General features: G+C 39.7%; 1 protein-coding gene across 1 annotated transcript; it reads left to right on the top strand.

Moving 5' to 3' along the window:
* Positions 1 to 513: 513 nt before the first annotated feature.
* Positions 514 to 17,570, top strand: ATP6V0A2 (ATPase H+ transporting V0 subunit a2). Its single transcript, XM_065692391.1, has 20 exons — positions 514 to 731; positions 2,014 to 2,092; positions 3,450 to 3,547; positions 4,356 to 4,493; positions 4,994 to 5,094; positions 5,943 to 6,069; positions 6,852 to 6,934; positions 7,278 to 7,371; positions 7,691 to 7,903; positions 8,444 to 8,594; positions 9,314 to 9,453; positions 10,397 to 10,554; positions 12,064 to 12,154; positions 12,453 to 12,571; positions 12,978 to 13,188; positions 13,720 to 13,839; positions 14,075 to 14,194; positions 15,428 to 15,545; positions 16,150 to 16,321; positions 17,186 to 17,570. Exons 1-20 carry the CDS (start codon positions 615 to 617, stop codon positions 17,286 to 17,288), a joined length of 2,553 nt encoding a protein of 850 aa, XP_065548463.1. The 5' UTR covers positions 514 to 614; the 3' UTR covers positions 17,289 to 17,570.
* The last annotated feature ends 738 nt before the right edge of the window (positions 17,571 to 18,308 follow it).

The raw sequence follows: 18,308 nt of genomic DNA, 5'->3' as shown, positions 1-18,308 counted from the left end.
CCACCTGGTTTGGGAGCAGTGGACGGATTGTTTACACTTCTGAAGAGTAATAATGTCTTAGATGTTTTCATGTATTGATCTGTAACTCTCTGTTCCAGTTAGTGCTTTGCATTGGCAATCCTTGTGTGATCTGGGCTATACAGGGTAAGAAAACATCTCAGAATCACAGACAGGTTTGGGTCGGAGGGGACCTCCAAGCTCACCCAGTTCCATTCCCTTTCCATGGGCAGGGACCCCTTCCACTGGAGCCCCTGTGTCCAGCCCGGCCTTGAGCACTGCCAGGGATGGGGCAGCCACAGCTGCTCTGGGCACCCTGTCCCAGCGCCCCAGCACCCTCACGGGGAGGAGCCCCTGCCCCAAGCCCGCTTTCACCCCACCACCTTCCCTCCTCCTGTACGGCAGGAGGCCGGGCTCCGGCCGCCCCAGCCCCGCCGCCGGTTGGCCGCCGCGGCGGCCCCGCCCCCCGGAAGCAGCTGTCCGCGCTGCCGGCGGCGGGCAGGGCCGCTGCGCTCCGCCATGGCCGCCGGGCCGCGGGCTGCCGCCCCACGCCGCTCCGCGCCGCCGCGCTGAGCCGAGCCGAGCCCCGGGGCCCCCGGCCCCCGCCGCAGCCCGCCATGGGCTCGCTGTTCCGCGGGGAGCCGATGTGCCTGGCGCAGCTCTTCCTGCAGAGCGGCTCGGCCTACGAGTGCCTCAGCGAGGTGGGCGAGCGTGGCCTGGCCGAGTTCCGAGACGTGAGTACCGGCGGCGCGGCGCGGCCCGGGCGCCCGGCGGGGCTCTCTGGGTGGATGAGGGGGGTAAAAGGGCGCTGAAGGGCCCAGCGGTGCGGGGGAAGCCGAGCCGGGAGAGGCGCGGTTGGGTCGGTGAAGGTCTCATTCCCGTGGCCCGATGCTCCGTTCCCGTCTGACTTGCAGGCGTTGGGGCTAATCCTGGTACTGCATTCGGGTGATGGAAAGTCAACGTGGAGCCCCAGCCGCCCGGAGGCTGTAGACAGGGTTGTTTGGGCATGCTGGATCGCACCTTTCTCCCAGAAGTAGCTTAAACTTGGGTGGGTTTTTGCAGTAGGATCCCATGGGAGACCCCATTACCCACTTGAAGCCACAGCTGACTTTAGGCTGCATGTGTGTGTGCACAGCCAATAGATACGTCCACCCCACTGACAGCTCGATAGAGGTATCTTGGCTCTCTGTAGGTTTTAATTCAACATCGCAGGTTGCTGGTTTGTAAACCATGTCTGTTCCCGGAGGAGCAATTCACCTGGGAGGAAACTACGTGCCTGACTAACATAAAATTGGGTCGGGTAGTTATTGTTACTGCATTGTCTCATCGTAATTATATGATCTTTGCCTGCTGACTGAGACTTTGGAATTTCATACAAGTTATCTTCAGAATAGGTTGCAAAATCATTGTAGGGAAAGCAGGGAGAACCAGCTAGTTAGTAAATATGGCAGGTAGGAAGAGATGGATGTGTAAGACTCGTTACGTGGGGGTTACGTGTAAGATTTTGATGCTATTTCAGGTACCTGATACAACGTTTATTCCAGAAATAATGTATTTATTAGTGGTTCTGATTTACAAGCTAAATAAGTAGTTGGGGACATTCCATGCTTGTGATATGGGGAATGTGCATAGAAAGAGGCTTATAAAACTTAACATTTCAAATAGATTCTGTGGAAATATGTTGTAAAATTTGCTTGTAGAAAGGTGTTTTGTTACTTCGAAGTTGTCAAATGGTATTTTAAAACTGCAGGGAGAAGATTAGGAATGGTGTTTGCAGTAGATCTCATTACTCTCATATTTGAGTAAAGCTAGCAAAGGCATTGATAATTCTGCTTTGATAAAACCAACCTGGCTACTTGGAGGCTTCTTAATCTTTTTAGGTTATCATACCTTCTTAGCTGAAAAGCACCCTGTAGACACAGAGCACATAGAATACCTGCAGAATTGGCTCCACAAAGCCACAGAAATAGCTGTGGGGTTTTAATACCTAATAAGCATTTTTTCCTTCTCCTTCAGCTTAATCCAAATGTAAGTGTATTTCAGAGAAAATTTGTGAATGAAGTAAAGAAGTGTGAAGAAATGGAAAGAATACTTGGTGAGCTTGATTTCCATGTCTGCCCTTTCTCATCTCTGGCATTATTAAAGTTTACGTTACTAGAGTGGAACTACAGTGAAGGTTTCAGCTACAGGTTTTTAATCTTCCCAGTATTCATGATCTGCATACTCTAGAATCTGATCAAGTTTTCATGTGTATGAAAAAATACATAAACTATGCTCAAATATAGCCTTTATGTAGCTTTTTGGAGCTGGAGATGACTTGTCTGTAATACTGAATTGGATCAGAACATGACAATATATTCCTTAACTTGTCTTGATCTGCTGCAGCAGTTTTGAGTGTATCTCGAGTTGTTTAGGTTGGAAGTGATCTCTTGGGATCACTTCATGAACCTCCAGCTGGAGCAGGTTGTTCAGGGCTATGTCTGGTGGGATTTTGAACATGGAGACCCCACAGCTCTGGGCAGCCTGTTCCAATGTTTTCCCACTGATCCCTGTTTTTTGGGTTTGTGAGCTGTAAAACTGATTTACAGCACAGCATGCATGTGCTGAATACAGACTGGGGTGATTTTTAAGCTCAGAGGTGAAGAAGAGGTGCTAATAGTGCTGCTAATAAATAATTGAGACCATTTCAGTATTGACTGCTTAAAACTCTACTGGGAAAAGGGAAGCTTTACTGTGGATATTTCCTTGACTATAAGATAAAGTCTGGTTTTCATGTTCTGTAACACAATACTGTTGAACTTCCAAGCACCCTCAAAAGTTATTAATGATTGCATTCACATGGTAGTTAATGAATAGAGAAGAGGATGTGGAACATTACAGCCAAGATGCAGATTTCTTTAATATATCCTGAGGAAAAGTTACCACTGAAGGATTCTTTTTGTTGGAATCTCTCGTCAGAGGCATGTGCTGGTCACGCCAAACCATCCCAGTAGCTAGTTGCTACATGCCCAGTGGGAGCTGCATTTGTTGTCAAGGTTGCTTAAGCTGCCTTGTTTGATCGCTTTTTATTCCAAACATGGTTCAATGAGCAAAATGTCAGTCTCTGGCAGGTGGTTAACAGAAAGTGCTATCTTGCAGCAAAAAAGACACTGAAATGGTAAAAGCTTCTTAAAAAGTACTTGTGGTTGGAAAACTTCAGTCAGAAGACTCTGAAGATTGCTTACTTCTGCAGACTTCCAAGACAGAGATGTGCTGTGTGTTTTATTCTTGGCCCCTTTCTTTTGAAGACCACAGTGTGCGTTGTTGCTAAAATAAATGAATTAAATAGCTTGCTCCTGATGCTGCAGTACCATCAGCACCATTGAGAACAGCTGAAGGTCAGCTCTGCAGCATTCTAGGTAGCACAGGGCAGTACAGTTTCCTTTCTGATTCTGTTTTTCTTCTTGCTCCAGGCTATTTAGTACAAGAAATTAAAAAAGCGGATATACCACTTCCTGAAGGAGATGTTGCTCCTCCTGCCCCTTTGCTGAAGCACATTCTAGAAATCCAGGTAACTTTTCCACGCAACAGATGCCAAAAGTGTAGCTCTGCATCTTGGAACTTTATTTCAAACTTAATTGCTTTCTATCTTACAACTTAAGTTAAAGGGGGGGTACAGGAGCATTTGCTTTCCTCTTTGTCCAATTTCCTTTCTTTCTGCCAGTGTTACTGCAAAGACTACCAGTGAGGGTTTGATGCTGACACAAAGCTCCTGTGAAAGGGTCAAAGCTGACTTGGGGGGTTTGCAGTTGTGTCTCTTTTTGATGGATTGGTGTATCACACTGTTGCTGTCTGTAGATGCAGTCCTTCCGCCTCATTTATTGCTCTGGGACTTACCTAAGACTTTTTTCATGCATCCAGAATTTCCAGGGTGTGTGGGAGGTCTGTGTATCCAGGGCTCTGCATGTTCTGCTGCATTGCAAAACCTGGGGCTGTTTTCTCTGAGTGCTTTTTCTGGTATTATGTTAGAAGTAGAAGCTTGTAAAAAGCAGATATAATTTCAACTGATATTCTTCTTTTGCTGTATTTCCATTAAAATAATAGTTAGGTGTCTTCCACCCTGTACTATCTGAAGTTCTAACTCCAAGTCTGAATTACTGAGCGTAGACACAAATTAGGGGCAGAAGAGAAGACTTAACAGATGCCAGTGGAGGATTAACTGTACTCAATACGAAGCAGTCTTTGGCAGATTGAGGAATAAAACCTATGGAGCTTAAACACCCATCATTGAGACAAATTAACATGTACTTAAAATTAATTCTCCCCCAATTTCCAAAACAGTGGAACTGATTCTGTGTCATTTTTTGTCCATGTCTTAGGAACAGTTGCAGAAACTGGAGACAGAATTGAGGGAAGTGACTAAAAACAAAGAAAAGTTGAGGAAAAACCTGCTCGAACTGACAGAATACATGTGCATGTTAGAGGTCACACAGCGGTTTGTCAGGAGAACATCTGAGGTACTGCTCCTGTTTGGCAAGGATCGTGTGTCGTGGCATTTCTGTTGCCTACTGTTAGTAGCTAATTGTGTGGCTTGATGTGGGGCTTTACAATGGTCTACCTCATTTGTTATTTGTGCTCAGTACCTAGAGATGACAAGCTCCTGGGTTACAATGTGCTCATGTACATAGCGAAGCAGAGGGGCTTTGTCATTTCTCTGATGAATCATCTGAATGTTCCTGCTGATGCCAATTGCATATGAAAGTGTATTTGTGTTATTTTGCTGCATAAGCTGTGCTAAGAAATTAACCATGTAACTTCTGCAGCTCTATCATTGCTAAGAGCAGTGCACTTGAGATCCCAAAATCTCTCTGTTGTCTAAACTGAACACAGGAAAGAGTTTTATGTTTTTTCTTAATTGAAATAACTTACTTCTTTTCTCCTTTGGAATAATAAATGAATGAAGTTGTTGCTTGTTTTCTTTCTGAAAGCTATGAATGATCTTTCTTTCTTTTGCTAGTATGAATCCCAGTTACATATCAATTATGAAGAATTTCCCTCTGTGGAGAATGAGCCATTGGTGGATTACAACTGCATGCACAGACTGGGTGCAAAGCTGGGGTAGGTACGGGCCAGGCTGCATACAGCAGGTTGTCAGTGTGGGCTGTTCCAAACCTGCTTGATGCGCTGCTGGAAATAATGGGCTGTTTTCTAAAAGATGGACTGTAGTGTGAGTGTTGTGATTTCACATGAGCCAGACCATTTTAGACAGGGTAAAAATCTGACCCAAATGTACTTCTGTAACAAAATTGGATTATTTGAAGAGATTAGTATAGGAGAGCGCCAAAAACACTGTCACAAAACTTCCATCAAACCAAGTATGTTTGATAAGGAAAATACCTAAGTCAGTTCTGCTGCTGTTCAAACTCTGTTCTATAAAAAACAGTGTTTTAATCACTTTGCAGTGGCAGCTGTAAATGTAATGTTATCCATCCCTGGCAGTGTTCAAGACCAGGTTGGACAGAGCCCTGGGTGGCATAGTGCAGTGTGAGGTGTCCCTGCCCATGGCAGGAGGGTTGGAACTGGATGTTCTTAAGGTCCTTTCCAACCCTAACTATTCTATGATTTCATGATTAATGGTATTGCCTACTTGCCTTTAAAATGATGTATGGATACTGCTGTCTACAGCACTGTTGAGAGAGTATCTTACCCAGAAAAATTTAAGAACCTGACTATCACAGAAAGAAATAAATATGATTCTAGTTCTGTGCTCAGTTTTACAGTCTGTTTCCAAATAGAAATTGAGTCTATTTTATATACGAGTTGCTTCCCGTTTAAGGTGATGCTTCCTTCCCTAGAGATGGCAGATGTTAAACTAGTGACTATATGATCCTGAGTGACCGTATACTCTTGGGTTTTTTATTCTTCTTGTGGGTTTTAGGTTATTTTCCAATTTTCTTTTTCCATAGGTTCATATCTGGCTTAGTTCACATGGCAAAAGTGGAAGCATTCGAAAAAATGCTGTGGAGAGTCTGTAAAGGCTACACTATTCTTACATACGCAGAGTTGGATGAGTGTCTGGAAGATCCAGATACCGTGAGTAAATGTTACAACTACCAGTATTATTTTGTTTGTGCTTTTCATAAGATTTGGGAGAGCTGTGCTCAGCTTTGCCTGTACTGAATGTGAATTATTTCCCAGTGCCCTTGGAGGGAAAACTATTTTGAAGTATTAGAACTTGTCAGACCTCAAAATTAGAGGTCTTGATGCCACCATAACTATTGGAATGGCAATTAAATTTATCAAGGTTCGGCTTGATGAGTGCAGAACTTTACCGTGGAATAGAAGTGACTTTATGGCTGGCTACCTTGATCAAAATACATGGCAAAAATGGCTGCTTGGATATTTATTAACTAGGTCTGTACAGACCTTTTAATAGTCATTTTACTTGTTCATTCAGTAGTTCAGGAAAAAAGGTTGAGTAGATTTGGTCTTCTATGAAGTTTCCTCTCTGAACTTCAGGAATTTGCTTTCTGTGAGGCAGCAGTTAGGGCTGCCTAATCTGACACTTCTAAACACTTCAAGCCTAATTTGTAACATTTTAACTTTTAAAGACTTTTCTGTTGCTAATAATTCTGAGATGATAAAATATAATCTCTTATTTTCCCTGAAAACGGTTTCTGTTTTTCTTTGATATAGCAAAACCCAAGATGTTTGCACACTTCCAATTTTTTATCTTGATCTTCAGTAACTTGGTGGAAAGTTAATGCTACTTACACAACTTTTTCTAATTATTCACATTGGTTATTTTGCTCTGTATGACGTTAGAGTTGGTTAAATACAAACCTCATCAAAACAACTTCTTTGGGTTTTTTTAGGGTGAAACCACAAAATGGTTTGTTTTTTTAGTATCCTATTGGGGTGAACAGATTGGCCAGAAAGTTAAGAAGATTTGTGACTGGTAAGAAGTGAAACTTCATATGTGTAATTTCTTTATACCTGAATTACTTTCTTTTTAGTTTCTCCCCTTCCTTGATTTTTAGTGTTGATTTTTAGGCAAACTTTCTGAAGTTAAATTCGTTGCCCCTTTCCTTGTATCTAGCTTTATCATTATGCAATGTAGAAATAAATGCATGACTCATTTTAGCTGCAGTCCTTATTAAGCACAGGCAAAATACTGACTCTCTCAGTGGAATCTGTTCCATGGTTATTAAGTGGCATGTTGTAGATTTGATTAGGGCAAGGGGCTGGGTGATTTGTTCTGGTTTAGTCTGGTTATTTAACACAATCTTGTTTTCCTGTAGCTATCACTGTCATGTGTACCCCTACCCAAACAGCATGGAGGAGCGCGGGGCAGTTATTGAGGGACTAAATGTTCGTATTCAGGATCTTCATATTGTGAGTAAATAAGTGTTCCTTTTGCTGTACTTACTGCAACACAGAAAATAATATATTCATTAAATATATGAATATGGTTCTAAAATACATCGGCTTTGGGTCTGCATATGACTCTATGTCATGTCCCTGGTCTGGTGTTGCATGTATCTGTTGAAGTTCAGGGTACTTGACCTTGCCTTCTGTTTTAAGCAGTGGTTAGTGTGTTCTTTTACAAACGTAATCTGTCACTGGACAAATAGTAGGTGCTCTTTCTGTGCACCTTTCACAAAACCACTGTTATATTTTCAGTTAAATCCTTTTGTTTTTTTCTTGGACAAAGGTGCTGCATAAAACTGAGGATTACTTACGCCAAGTCCTGTGTAAAGCATCTGAATCCGTCTATACATGGGTTATCCAAGTGAAGAAGATGAAAGCCATATATCATGTACTCAACCTGTGCAGTTTTGATGTCACAAATAAATGTTTAATTGCTGAGGTTTGGTGTCCAGTGGCTGATCTGCAAAGTCTGCGACATGCATTGGAGGAAGGCTCAGTAAGTCAGCTGAATGCTTGCTGGTGTTAAAACTGTTGGCTTGAACGAATTTATTTTCTTTCCCTATCTGTAGAGTTACTTAAAATGGGCTAAAAGTAAGTCATAGGGGTTGGGAGTGGCGTGTGGTTTTAGTATTTTTTTCCCTTGAATAACTTCTGTGTTGGAACCAAGTGTGACTGGGCTTGCAGTGCTATTTGGAGTCAAGTCAGAGGTGCAAATTCCCTTGTGTTGAGTGCAACCTCTGTTGTCTTGTTTTATAGGAGAGAATTTTTAGTAACAAATCTTTGTTTTATAATACTGAGTGATGAGTCCCATCTGATGTTTCATATAAAGTAAGGATTAGAACTGCATAAACAGTGTTATCAGAGGAAAAGATTAAGATAAGTTTTTAGGCACAAAGATATAAATGTTAAACTTGGGGCTTAATTTAAGGATGTTACAGGATCAGTGCAACTGCTGATAGAGGAAGTGTGTTCATTTTGGTTAGATTAAGCATCCACTGAGCTTTTATATAAGTATCTTCTTTCTGTCTGTAACTAGAGGAAGAGTGGAGCTACAGTTTCTTCATTCATGAATACCATCCCAACGACACAGCCTCCTCCAACTTTGATACGCACCAATAAATTCACCTCAGGGTTCCAAAACATTGTTGATGCTTATGGAGTTGGAAACTATGGGGAAGTTAATCCAGGTTAGTCCTTCTGAAATGGGAACTGCTCCCCTTGTTAAGTGTTTAAATACCTTGCTGAGTTAGACACTAGTAAAGGCAAAATGGTGACCACCATGCTACTTATGAGTAGCTGTTTTAAAATGAAAGTGGCTCATCAGAAGTACAAATGGTCCTCTAAAAAGTTAGACAGGATTCTATTTTGATTAGTTATTTTAGCACTAAAGGTACTGGTAATAGCTGTATAGTGTTCCTTTATATATTTTACTTGGGGTGAGATAAGCTACTTAGGAGGAAAAAAAGCGTTGGTAATGGCTTTTGATCTTACTGAAGCATGGAGCTTATCGCTTGAAAAGATGCAACTTATACAGCCCAGTTAGTTTAATGTCCTTATGTAATTTTGTAGCTATGTTGACTCTGTCATACTGTACAAGAATGTACATTATAATACAGAGCTGTTTGTTTGGGGCTTATTTCCTGGGCTCATATTGCCGTCCTCAGAATTGCCAGCTAATGCTCCACTGCAGAGTTCCTGTTACTAAGGGATACACAATAAGTAAGCTTTAAACCGAGTTATATTTATAGTGTGAGAAAAGGTCTATTAGTAGAGGGTGAAATCTCTTTCAAACTTAAAGCTGAGAGGTGTTTGTGAGGTTGAAGTAGTTGAATTGCTTGGGCATAATTCAGAGAGCAATGTCATCTGCTGTGCTATACACCTGAAATCTGTTCTTTTGTCATTCCAGCTCTCTACACTATCATCACTTTTCCCTTCCTGTTTGCTGTTATGTTTGGAGACTTTGGGCATGGCCTGCTAATGTTCATATTTGCACTCCTGACAATACTATATGAAAACCACCCTCGATTACAAAGATCACAAGATGAGGTAAAAGGAATTACAAATAATTTACTTCCCATCCAGCAAGATAACTTCAACTGAATAGTTACTGTGTTTTTGAAAAATACTGTTTATAGCACATGTATTAGACTGGTTTTTCCTTTGTTGCAGGATTTCCTGTGTTTGATTGCTCAAGATCAGTGTGATACCTTAACAAACTATTCACTTTTCTTTGAAAGGGCAGTAATAATCAAGTTGCAATGAAAGACTGACAAAGATTAGTAGATACTGTTGGGCTTATCTTTCCTTCTGTTAGGGCTGCTCAGTGATGTGTGTGTTTTATAGCATGTGATTACAGTGACTAATCCTGAGGATAAAATAATTATTCAAATTTCATTTTTTTGTTGTAGTTTGAAATATATTTAAGTAATTTTTGAATCATACGGGGTTGGAATGGAGGAGCACCTGCATCTCTCGTTAGAATTATATTTAATTAAGAATGGCTGCAGATGTCTTAACTTCTTGAAAACTAGTTTCCAGCGAAAACACTTTCCAGGGAGGAAACATGGATTAAAAAGTGTAATGGTGCCAATGAGGAAAGTCTCAGTTTGTCATGGGAGCTTGCCTGGGGACTTCAGTTCTCTGCATTCAATTTAACCACAATTGTCTTTCAGAATATACTTGCTGCTTGTTCTGTTTTCTAACACATGTAAACCTTTATGTGTAAATCACTGTCATAAAAAGCTGTGAATGTGGGGAGCTGAAGTGTGCTCATTTGGTGGCTGACATTGTAAATTGCATATTCATGTGCATAAAGCAGAATTCTGTGTTACATTTTGGTTGGCCTCTTCATATTCCTTAATGACTGTTCACAAGAGTTTTTAGAAGTCTTTCTATGGCAAAAATGTGTTTCTTTTAGAAATGTTCAGATAACAGTTGTTCACATGGCAGATGATGATCTCTCCTTTTATCTTCTTTCCAATACTTACAGATAATGAGAATGTTATTTGAAGGCCGATACGTTCTTTTATTGATGGGTCTGTTTTCTGTATACACTGGATTGATCTATAATGACTGTTTTTCAAAGTCAGTAAATCTATTTGGTTCTGGATGGAATGTTTCTGCGATGTTTGAACAGAGGGTTTGGCGGTGAGTAGCAGCCTCTGTGTGCTGTACCATTAAACCAAAAATGTACTTCCTGCAACAGTTTAATCCTTAGACTCAACCATTTTAACCATCCTTATATTGTGAGTAGTAAGGTAGCGAGTTTTTGTGCATTAAGGGCCAAGTGATAGATCTGAGCTTCGAATAAAAAAAGGCAGGAATAGTCATTTAAAAAAAATCAAATTTCCCATTATTTTAAATTGGGCAGTCCATAGAGAGCACAATTTCTTGCAAAAACCAGTATTAGAATTTGAATATTTAATTCAGTCAGTGTATTGGGTCAGTCTTGTATTTATCAGTGCTGCTTTACTGCATTTACATGTCACCTGGAACATTTTCTAGGGTATTATCATTTAGTATACCTGACAATAAGTCTTCTCTGGAACAAATAATGTTATATGCTAGCTATATAGTGATTAAAAACTGCAGCTGGGACGGGATCTTTTAATGGGTAGTAAGAACTTGCAGCTTACTTTATGAAGTGGTATTTTGTGGGTTTTTTAGTCTCTAAATCATCTTGGGTGTGTTTTGCATCTTGTTTTTTGTGGTCTCACAAAGGTGTTCGTATGAATGGCTGCACACTTCAGTAGTATTGAAAAATCCTAACAGAAGGCAATAAGACTTTGTTTTGTTATTCTTTTTATTCATAAAAAGTGCACTGCCTCCTGCCCTATGGTTTGTCTTTATGCTGATGGTTCTGTTTCCAAAACAAAACCTGTATTTTCCAGGAGAGGTTTGTATGTATCAGACTGTGAAAGGAATAGAAGACACAGGGCTAGTTTTGGAGAAGTTTATCCTAGGTCGTGTTTCTTGAATAAGCAACCGAACAGCTTTAGCATTTACTGTAAAGAAATCAACAATTCATAATGAAATTACCCATCAATCATTAATCTCTGCAGTTTTTCTTGATAGTTAAGAAGAAAGTAGGCTATGTGAATTTTCAAACCTCCTTTTTCATGAAGTAGGATAACCTCAGCGTTGTGAGGTATCATGACCCTTTGGTATTTAAGTGTTCACAGCTTGCATCTCATTTTGCCTCAAAACCAGGAAGTGGTTCAAAACCGCCAACTTTGGTTAAAATGTGAACAGGTCGTGAGTGCTTTGTTATTAGAGTGGAAACGCATCCAAATGGAAAGGGAAAGAAGATGCCAATTATTTTTGAGTGTTAGTGAATTTTATATGAAACTAAATTGTGAGCTTTTTAAATGAAACTTTCCATTCTAGGGGAATGAGGAACAAAATCCAGAAACTTCCCTTTCAAAGACAGTTAGTGGGAATTAAGCCCAGACTGTGAGTTTCTAAGGATTTCTAGAATCTATTGTTTTTATTAGCTGGGCCCTCTGTGCCTAGAAATCCTTTTATTCTCTTGAAAGTCTTACAGTGGGTGAGCAAGTCATATCAAGGAAAGCAGGAGCAGTGTCGTGCTGACTGAAAGTACATGTCGTCACTATGTTGAAACATGTCAGGTCTGATGGTGTTTTTCTTTCTCTGCAGTCTTGAGGATCTGAAGTCTAATCATTATTTGGCACTGGATCCAAATGTTTCTGGTGTATACAATGGAGCTTATCCCTTTGGAATTGATCCGGTTAGTTCTGTTTATTTAAATTATCCATCTGTGGTGATCAGCCATTTGTAAATTAGGCTGTGTTATGTGTATGAGGAGGATAAATCAAACTATGGAAAACATACATTTCTGCTTGCATTCTGCAGTCCAAAAGAGCTTTTCCTTTCACAAGTCCAAGATGTAACTGCTTTCACAAAACTTAAATCTCAGTTGTGATCCCCATTTGAGGTAGAATTCTGGTGTCCAATAGAGAAAGGACACAGTTTTATTCCTCCTATTACACTGTTCTTTAGTGCTGGTTTTGTCTTCTCTTCCTCAGATCTGGAATTTGGCAAGCAACCGTCTCAGTTTTTTAAACTCTTTCAAGATGAAAATGTCTGTGATTTTTGGAGTTACTCACATGACGTTTGGAGTTGTATTGGGGGTATTTAACCACTTGTAAGTACACGAAGTTAAGATATTAACATTGTAGTTTTTGTCAAGTCTTGGATTATAACAGTTGATCTGGTAAGAGAAACTGAAACAACTTTAAAGCTGGCATAATAGTATTTATGATGTCGTCCTTCACATAAATAAGATGATGGGTCAGTGTTATGCCAGAGAATCTGAAGACATTAACTAATACAAGATTCTATTTCACTTATTGCTAAATTGAGATCCATGCCTCTGGTGGTCTTGATTTCCACTGAAATACTTGATTAAAATTTCACTGAATATGAAGAAATCAGTTCTGGATTGTAATTTCAGTCCTGCTGTTTAAAAGTGCTGGGTACTCTTCTGTTTTATTGAAATCATGTTTGTAAAACTCATTTTTCATTCCCCCCATCCCCATTTATCATTGCAGGCATTTTGAGAAGAAGTATAATATTTATTTGGTTTTTCTTCCTGAACTTTTATTCATGATGTGCATCTTTGGCTACCTTGTGTTTATGATCTTCTTCAAATGGTTGGCATACTCTGCAGAGAACTCTACATCTGCTCCTAGTATTCTAATTCAATTTATTAACATGTTCCTGTTTACTGGTGGTGAAACAGAGCCCTTCTACACTGGACAGGTTAGCAGTGTTATTACAAGCTTCTGAAGACTGCATGTCCCCTGTGCAGATAACACTTTGCCAGTTATGAAAGGCTGAGTGTCTCCTGGGAAGGGGAGTGTTATCAGCCTAAGGGGAAATTGAATACACATTATGATTCAGCAACATATTTATACTCTTTAACTGATTGTACAATTTTATATAGTGATTTGTGAAAACATCTGTTTCTAGAACAAAATCTTCCAGGTTAAAATTAAGGTTAGAGAACAGAGTCTCACACTTGTAATTCTGTTGCTTTTCTATTTGCTGTAAATAATCTTACTAAACTGAATATGAGTAATGCCTTAATATAGAACCCAGTCCTGAAGAGTACCCTAATTAAAGAGTCTGATTAAGTAAAACATTTACATGCATGTTCAGTTTGGAGCACATGCTCACTGAAATCAGTAGCATTTTCTTATGTTCAAACAGGCCTTTAAAGGAAAATGGGAAGGCTTTTCCAACTTTTGAATCTGTGATCTAATCTCATTTTTTCTTTCCCCCCTCCAACAGGTTGCTCTGCAGAGGTTTTTACTTACTGTTGCTTTTCTTTCTGTTCCTGTAATGCTTTTTGGCAAACCACTTTATTTATATTGGTTGCACAGTGGAGGCCGAGGCATTAGAATGTACAGGGTAAGTATTGAGAGACACTTGGCGTTTCTTCAGTGTAGAAGAATTCAGCTGGTGTTGTATTGCATGGGATGTCCTTAATAGATATAGTTCTACTCAACTTGGAAAGTTTTTGACTGTAACAAATAATACAACTTTAGTCCTTTAGCTCTCTTTTTGCCTTTGCCCATAACTACTTTAAATTTCAAACACAACACTGGCAGTCCATTTGAAGACATGACACGTTTCCATTTTGTAGAGTGGCTACAAGCTCGTTCGTAAAGAAAGCGAAGAAGAACTTTCTCTGTTGAGATGTCACGATGTAGAAGAAGGAAGCAGTCATTCAGACAGTGGGCACAGAGAGGTGGAAGGAGAGGAGGTAATGTTTTTACTGAATCTCTATTTTGTGTGTCCTTAAAAGCAAATTAGAAGTGGGAAATCAAGAAGATAACCTGTATACTGAGTCCCTGGAAGTTTTCAAGAAAATCAGCTGAGCTTTTACAAAGACCTTAATGCCTGAATGCAATTTATTTTGTTTTGTGTGTGCTGTTTTCTCATTATTTCGTGGTATATTCAGATTGCTACAGTAAACCACAATCTGTCTGAAGTGGAGAACAGAGGAGTGGTTTATTTGTATCTGTAGGCTTTGCATCTAAGGCCCCTTTTCTTAACTTAAAGAGTGGGGTAAAAATCATGGGGTTTGTATGGTTTTATGGGTTCTTAAAAGTAAGGCAAGAGGACGGCTGCCCAGCTCCCTGTTAATTAATCTTGGCTTTTCATCCAGACAAAAGTCTTTCTATGTCTGCAAATAACATCTTGTGATGAGGATTACTGCTCCAGGGGATTGGGAGACATGGGTGACATTCCACAGCTATTGCTGTTGTTTAGTTTGAGCAAAGTTTTAAAGGTCTTAACTGATTCCACTGAGTCCATGTGAACTGAAGGACAAAAAATGGCTTCAGTTTCCCAATATGCAGACTATGTATGGGACTTGCTTCACTGGGGTAGTAAGCTTGTGCTTCTTATTATAGAAAATACAAGAACAGTTTGCTTAAATAAAACGTGTCATTGTTCCCTACAAAGTAAGCATTGAAATTTGCAGTATTATTAATCTTGGAACTCTTTGTTAGCACCAAGTATTGAATATACTTGTTCATACTCGAACAAGTATGAGTTTACAGTACTATTTGTAGTTATTTTTCTGTCAGTAGCACTGCTAATGATTAATCCTGGTTTTAAAGATGCCAAAATTGACATGGTAAACTTACGATCTCAATAGAATGGGAATTAGAACCATGGCTGGTTTTACTATTTAGAGTTTTCAAGTATTAGATCATATTCCTAGTGAAAAACATAAATTGCATTCATTTTGTCTGTTCATAAAGTTACTGGGGAAACTAACTGGAAAACCATAGCATGTAATTTTTTAATGTTGCTTGGGTAGTTGGCATCTCAAACATAGCTGATCTTTTTTTACTTGATATGAAATCAGTGTATTACCCCGTAATGGAAATTTTCTTCCATGTATATTAAGATTTGCAGATCAGTGTTTTTGTTCTGTCATGTTGTACGATGTTGTTTAAATGGGTATAAATGTATTTTTATGTTTTAGTTTAATTTTGCAGATATTTTTATGAATCAAGCAATTCATACCATTGAATACTGTCTAGGATGTATTTCTAATACAGCCTCATATCTGAGACTCTGGGCATTAAGTCTTGCTCATGCACGTAAGTTGGGGGCTTTATTATTTTGGTTGCTTGGTAGTTGGTTGGGGTTTTTTCACGTCTTGATTTTTAATGCTGGTTGCAGGGAGGCTGGCCTGTTCAAGTGAAATTATCTATAACATTATCTTTTTCTTAATTTATAAATATTCCCTCTTTAAACTAATAATGATCTATGGAAAGCCCCCAAGCTATATTTGTGACACTGTTTGGAATGCAGTGATTTTCTTCATTTATTGCTCTGTGTTGTCAAGAGGCCCATTATCAGAGCACAGTGTTTCCTCACATAATGGTGAACCAGTAGTCACAGTACGATTTCCTGTTTTCCACTGATTGACTAGCTTGGAAGTATTTATGGTGTCTTAGTGTCATGGTTTAAAATGTTGCCAGCAGTGAATCTCATTTTGAAACTGAGATGTACCTTTAAGTATTTCAGGGGAGGGAAAGAGAGGGGCAACTAACTTGGCTGTGGGGAAAAGGGGATGACGTGCTTGCAGTTCCATGTTCAACAGATCCTGTAGTACTGTTTGAACTAGAGTGCAGGTCAGAGTAGCTCACTGTGTGTGTGTATCCAGTATCAACACTAGCTAGGAAATCTTTTATTTTATAGAGTTATCAGAAGTTCTATGGCAGATGGTGATGAGAGTGGGTCTCCGTGTGGATACGACCTATGGTGTCTTACTGCTAGTCCCTGTTCTGGCCTTTTTTGCTGTGCTAACAGTTTTTATTCTTCTGGTCATGGAGGGGCTTTCTGCTTTTCTCCATGCTATACGACTTCACTGGTAAGTTCATTTTCTGCTTATACCACTTTAGCATATACTGGCTTGTTTAGGAGGGATTTTTGTGTCAATATTAGGGGCCTTGTTAAAAATAAAAACATAAATTTGAACAGCCTCATGCTATTGTAATATGTTTGTTTAATTATATTAAATAAACAGCTTGTTAGTTCAATATGATCGTTCCTCTGGAATATTTTCAGTAAATTCAAATATTATATTGGCTTATGATGCATATTAACCCCAACCACATTTAGAGTTCATTTTGGTGCAAACTGTGAGTGCATTTGATATATACTATTGCAGTTTTTTGCACTACAGAATATTAGTAATGTGGGTATTTTTAATTTCAGTTTGCTTATATCACAGAATGGCTTCAGTCCGTTTCATTTGGTTCAACAGAACACTTACATATATTAGTCAGCAAGACTTTTGCCAAAGTGGGCCTGCCAATCCTTAAGTGTTTTAATCCTTTCTTGGTCTTAAATTCATGAGCTGCACATCCGAGTGGATTCAGAGAATATTTAGTTTGAAACCTAATGAAATCTACGGGATGGGAAAAAGCAGAGCTATATGCATTATTGAGTATTGTCCTAATGATACTGTGTATTTGTAAAGCACTTAGCTGCAGTTAACTAGAATACAAATTAGTAAGAAATAAGAAACAAACTGTTACAGCACAATGTTGGTGTGTTTGGGTCTCTGAGCAAGCTGAAATTTGCCTGGGACTGTGCTAGGAAGCTTAAGTAGCTGCACAGAAAGTGTAAGTGACAGGATTAGGATTGGTTTTGTTCAGCTTCTTGCGTTGCAGTTCTGTCCCTTGACAACCAGTCTTTTTGGATTAATCAGAGGCTTTTTTTCTCGTTTCAGGGTGGAATTTCAGAACAAATTCTACTCTGGTGGAGGATACAAGTTTACGCCTTTCTCTTTCAAGCACATTTCTTCACATTTTAATAAAGATGATACGGCATAGTTTGGCTGCTGTCAGCAGAAATGGTTGGAATTGTCTGCAAATAATCATGTGATTGGATCTCACCTCTGAATGGTTTCTTGTAGGACAAAGTGTTTTTCCACTGATTGCCTTATAATGCAGCCAAATACTTCGGTAATACATACCTCCCATAGGAATACATAGCAGAGCTGGAGCATCTTGTAAAGTATATAGATATAAAATGTACATTTTTCTTGATAAACTAATGTTGTAAATTAATTTTATTCTTGGAAAAAAAGAAAAGTTGTTACTGCTTGTCCTAAACCCAGTGTGGATGTGTCTTTTTTTTTGTTGAGGCTGTTTTCTCAAATGGCTACTTTTACATTATCTGACATACTCTTCATCACATTAAACATTCGTTGCTACTCGCTTATTTAAGCAAGATGCCATCTCATATACTTAAGGAACAACGCCGTGTTTTCAGTATCAGGATTATGGAACGCAAATTTATACACACACTGCCCTCTGCCCCTATTTAAAATTACACTGAAAATGTTAACTTTTGTTCTGAGTTCTGCCCAGTTCTTACTTTAATAACCTCACAGCAATGTGTTGTGGAAGAAGGCAGGATTGGAAGTGGAGGCTGGAAGCAAAACCCTTACTTCCCTGGGTAGAGAAGCTCTTACATGCTGTTCCCCAAAGCCCGTTGTGTGCAGTGCATCACTTGCAGTGCCCTTGGTGGTTAAAAGGCACGGACCAAGGCTTTTAAACTGTCAGCTGTGGGCCCGAATAAAAGAATCCCGCTGCCCACTAGGAATTTTTATCCCAGGTTGTATCTTTAGTGGGTCCCATGCAGCATTCCTACTCCTAGGACTAACTTTTGTGCACCGACTGAAGGATGAGCCTCTCCCCCATGTAAGGACGTACTTTCAGCGTTACCTCGTGCTGTTGAACCAAAGTTTATACCGAGTAGGTGGCAAGGACTCATTCTGTAGTATTTGTACCACTGTGAGCGTGGGGGTGTTTCCACGGTGCCTGTGCCATACCAACAGCCGTTTGCTC

Source organism: Lathamus discolor, chromosome 12, assembly GCF_037157495.1.
Source record: "Lathamus discolor isolate bLatDis1 chromosome 12, bLatDis1.hap1, whole genome shotgun sequence".
In the NCBI taxonomy this organism is placed as follows: domain Eukaryota; kingdom Metazoa; phylum Chordata; class Aves; order Psittaciformes; family Psittacidae; genus Lathamus; species Lathamus discolor.
This window is presented reverse-complemented; position numbering and strand designations above follow the sequence as displayed.